General features: G+C 32.8%; 1 protein-coding gene across 1 annotated transcript; it reads left to right on the forward strand.

The window, feature by feature from the left end:
* Nucleotides 1-459: 459 nt before the first annotated feature.
* LOC139872970 (dual specificity protein phosphatase 1-like) lies at nt 460-2834 on the forward strand. The gene is made up of 6 exons (XM_071860901.1): nt 460-608; nt 1051-1189; nt 1253-1388; nt 1491-1608; nt 2117-2262; nt 2449-2834. Exons 2-6 carry the CDS (start codon nt 1079-1081, stop codon nt 2487-2489), a joined length of 552 nt encoding a protein of 183 aa, XP_071717002.1. The 5' UTR covers nt 460-608; nt 1051-1078; the 3' UTR covers nt 2490-2834.
* The last annotated feature ends 2016 nt before the right edge of the window (nt 2835-4850 follow it).

Below are 4850 nucleotides of genomic sequence, written 5' to 3' on the forward strand. Positions count from 1 at the left end.
TCTTAATTATTTTATTTTATATTTTAATTTTGTTTAATTCAAATCTTTTATTAAGAGTATGTTTGGCGAAACTAGTTGGTAGCTTTTAACTTTTAGCTGATAGCTTTTTAAATATATTGATGTTTGGTAGAGGAGCTAAAATCTGTTAAATAAAGAGTAAAATGACAAAAAGCCAGAAGCTAAAAGATAAACGCTACTTCTAGTAACTTTTATCTTTCAGTTTTTTCCATTTGTCCAAAAGCTTTATGCTCGTTTAACTAAACAGAGTTTTTTTATTAAATATTAATTTTTTTATAAAAACTAAAAGCTGTAAAAACTCCTAAAAACTACGTTTCAGACATAGCCTAAATCTTCATCTTTAATTGGATTATATTGAATAAATAAATAAAATTCTTAAATTCCTAAGTCCATGCGAAACAAACTGGATTTATTTACAATTAAACTATCGTTACGCGAACTTCTTGTGTAAATCCCCTTATGCATGATAATATTTTTTTTTATTATACTATATAACGTATGTTTCAGTCATTAAATAACGTCTACGGTCAAATCGATTCCGAAAAGAATTAGGGTTTAACACGAAGCATCACTCTTTTCAATTGGATCAGGTAATCGGAATCCTTCGTCAATTGGCTATATAAAACATACACATGTACATATATTCATCATTTGATCGATCATTTTTTAAATCGATACTTCGTATTTTAACATCAATTCACCAGTTATTTAATTTCTAGGTATGTTTTTTTCGCCTGTATGATTTTAGATTGTTAACCTATCATGTAATCTGTTCACATTTGGAATGATTAACCACTTTTTCATCTTAATTACGAATTGTGATTGTTGTATACATGTAATGAATTTTATTAGATTAGTTGAGCAAACGCGTGAATTAAGCAAACGCCTGAATTAAGTAAAGTAAATTGTTGCTACTAACAGCATTACAATTTACAATAACTTGTTTTTGGTTGCATTTTTGGTGCTCACTCATGTGTCGTTTTACGTTTACGTTACTAATTATGATGTTTTCGTGCTGTACGGATCATTTAGTGTTGTTGTAGAAGGCTGAAACTTAGACATGGATCAATCTGATGACTTGCATAAAGAGCGAATGGCTGCACTTTTGAAAGTTGTTTATGCAAGAACGTACTGTCTTAAAGATGATATTGTTCCTGCTAAAATCGAAGAGGTAAATAATGTAACTGTAAATAAGTGATCTAATTTGATTTAACGACGTTTTGATTCTTAATAGGGTCTGTATTTGGGTTCTGTTGGAGCTGCCAAGAACAAGTCAATTTTGAAGAGTTTAAATGTAACTCATGTATTAACCGTTGCATCTTCACTACCACCTGCACATCCAATTGATTTTACTTACAAAATTGTTGATGGTAAGAAAGTAGTGTTCACGAAAGCACGTTCTTACGTTCTATGTTGAAATATTATTGATTTGTTAATCTTTTGTTATCATAATAAGACTTTCTTTGATTCAGTAACGGACAAAAGAGATGTAAATATTGCCCAGTTTTTCGATGAGTGCTTCAGTTTCATTGATGAAGCTAGAAGAACGGGCGGTGTTTTGGTCCATTGCTTTTTGGGAAAATCCAGAAGGTAATTCATATTTCATCTTTTATAACTAGCAATTATAATTACTTTGAATCCATTAACTTGAATATATAGTCAAATTATGGGAGATCAGTTGACAGTTGGGCATGAAATATTTATGTAGTTTCAACTTAGGCACATATGTAGTATAACTTTTTAGTTCAGAAGTAAGTTTGATGGTCAAATGTCATCTTATAAAAGGTGGTCTGATATAATATTAAGAACTTAAAAGTAGTTTGTTTGACAAAGTTAAAGTAGGACGACTAACTGATAAATCACATGAGTACCTTTTTCAACTTGGTTTTTCCTGTAGCTTTTATATAGCCAAAAACAGAATGCTCGATGACATTATGCTTTGTTAAATGTTGGTTTGCAAGTTTTCGTTATATATTTGAAAAGGGAGTAACAATAAACCCCTCTTAGTAATTCTTATGCTTAACTGCTGCAGTTTTATATAGTGCTTAATACAGAGTTTATGATCATATGTCCTGAACATATGTCTTTTATTATGTAGCGTTACCATTGTTGTGGCCTATTTGATGAAGAAGCATGGCCTGAGCTTGTCTGAAACTCTTAAGTTTGTGAAAAGTAAACGAGATGTGGCTGCTCCTAATTCTGGCTTCATGTTGCAGCTGCAGAACTATGAAAAATCTCTTCAAGGTATTACACTTTGCTCTACAATATGATATCAGAGTTCAGTATATACTGTTATTCTGTTGAACTATATGCATTCGAAAGAATGCTAATAATGTCTACTAAATACTGTTATGCATACATGTCTCTCTAATGCTTAATTTTACTTGTATCAAAGAAATTGGCTAATTATGTTTACTAAATCGGGCAAAGTTGGTCTGCAATGCAGGAGTTTGATCCAGGAATCGTACTAGCATCAATGACTGTCAACTTCTAACGATTTAACACCGAATTACTGAGCAATTGCTTGAATTTGTTTAGCTGAAAAACTACCGACGTACAGATTTTCTTGTAACTAGGTTTTTACTGGTTATGTAAACAATACTTTTCCAGTTCGTACGAATCACATAAGTACATCAATGAGCTAGTTAGTAAAAAAATCATCTTTTTTATTTTAGGAACCACAAAGTGGTATGGTTGAACACCAACTCTCAGTGTCGTTCAACTGCAGATTACAAGGGTAGTTGATGAGCAAGTTCCTATAGGTAAACTACTCAATTAGTTGTACTTGTATAGTATCTCATTTTTAAAGATTTGGAAAAAGGGTACACAATTTTAAGTTAAAGAATATGATATAAACTAGTGCACCAAATCCTTATGGTAAACAATATGATATAAACGAGTAAACGATGACTTTTCTCTGTTTAGGTTACTCGGCAAAGTAAATGTACGCGGTCTAACATGTTATTTTGTCTACCTTTTAAAGTAAACAATCTGGTATGCATGTAACATTCCTCAAATGACTGAAGAGTCATAAATCATTATTATGCTAGAGTTTATTACACAAATCACTGATTAGTCCATAGTTTAGTCATATAGTTTAATAAATTATAGTTTTTAACCCGGTCCGAATGCTTTGCAATTGCATGCTGACTAATCATAGAGCAATTACTCGCTTTGCGAACATCCCAAAGTCATTGCGGGTGAACTTCTATAGTTGGGAGACTTTTTTTTTTCCACTTCATGGTTGGTTGGTATTTTGTTTTTCATTCAAATTGGTTGGACTATTGACCCACAATACAGCACATTATTTCATTCATTCATCAAATGGCGTGTAGCTCATATCAATAATATGCATGAAAGTTCAATTATCAGCTTGCAAAGCTATTTCGTTCAAAAATGGAGTGTGACCAGAGGGTGCGCCTTGTGCGTAATTCACCCGGTACCAGGTCTCGCGCTCAGGGGGTTTGATTACCCGAGGTTTACCCTCTATGGGGGAGTCAATGTACTCGTTCATAGAGAGTTTCCTCGCTAATCCAAACAAAAAAATTAATAATTAATAGCTTTCAAATTCAATTCGTTGCATAATAATAATGATATTGGGCCTGTAGGGCTTTGATGAGATACTTCGAAATGGGCCCTGAACCATCACAATCCATCGACATCTTTTAAAGCCTTCACGGGCATAAGATATAGATTATTTTTGTCATCTAACATTAAATTGTCAGCAACTGCACATGCTATAATATTCTCATAAACGTGTCGTCAATATTTGCATAATTATTTGTTTTCTTTTACAAAAATCTTATCGTAACCAATTTTAACATAAAATGTCTATATCTGATGTCTATTCTATATGACACCACTGCATATTTTAGCCATTGATTTGGGCCGTAAGAAAAGAAGCTAGTAGAATAAATATATAAAGATTAGATTTGAAAATTTTATTTTGTTTATCTGTACGGAACAAGTATCTAACGAGCATCAATTTCTTGACGAAGACATGATGTCACAAATATGGGTACCCTTGGTTTGTTTTAAGGAATTAACGAGTAGTCTACTATGGATGAGAATGATAGCGAACTGGAGTTTGAATGGGTGTCACATCTAAATCCATTACACATAAGAGTGTTCGATATTTAATTTTTAACCGTTAAATTTTTCTTTCAAAACGTGTAGACCAGCAGGGACACGCAAACTCTGTGTTGCCTTTGACAACTCACCAAACACATCTCGTAAGAGTCGGATGCATGTAAATCACCTCCACCAAGGAATCTCCCATGTGTGACAGGCAAGAGTCTAGCCCGAAGGCATCCTCCAAGGGTACGTGATAGACCCGACGTACAAGGGGATCAGCGTATGCAGTAGGGGTGGTCAGTATTTGGTTTGAAACCGTGGAACCCGAAAACCAAACCGAAACCAAACTGGAAAAAAACTAAACCGAATTTGAAAAACGGTTTTCGGATCGAGTCAAACCGAAACCAAATTTGAATTCGGTTTTCGGTTTTGAAAATTCTGAATTCGGTTTAACCGAAAACCGAATTCAAAATTTTTATATATTTAATTTGTATATTTATGTTTTAATGTCATTATAATTTGAAACTCAATCAATAAAATATGTTCTCGCCCATATAACGATTTGGTAACTCACATTATAATTAAGTTACTCAAATTATTATGTTCTTCTTCTTAATAACAGAAGTGGTAAACGTCATAATTAAGCTGCAAATATTAATAAATCATCGAATTCTTGATAATTTAATAGTACGTCATTGTTTTAGGATACAAATTACTAAGGCATCAGTAACGCCACAATTAAACTACCATCGTTCTCA

Source organism: Rutidosis leptorrhynchoides, chromosome 10, assembly GCF_046630445.1.
Source record: "Rutidosis leptorrhynchoides isolate AG116_Rl617_1_P2 chromosome 10, CSIRO_AGI_Rlap_v1, whole genome shotgun sequence".
Taxonomy (NCBI): Eukaryota; Viridiplantae; Streptophyta; class Magnoliopsida; order Asterales; family Asteraceae; genus Rutidosis; species Rutidosis leptorrhynchoides.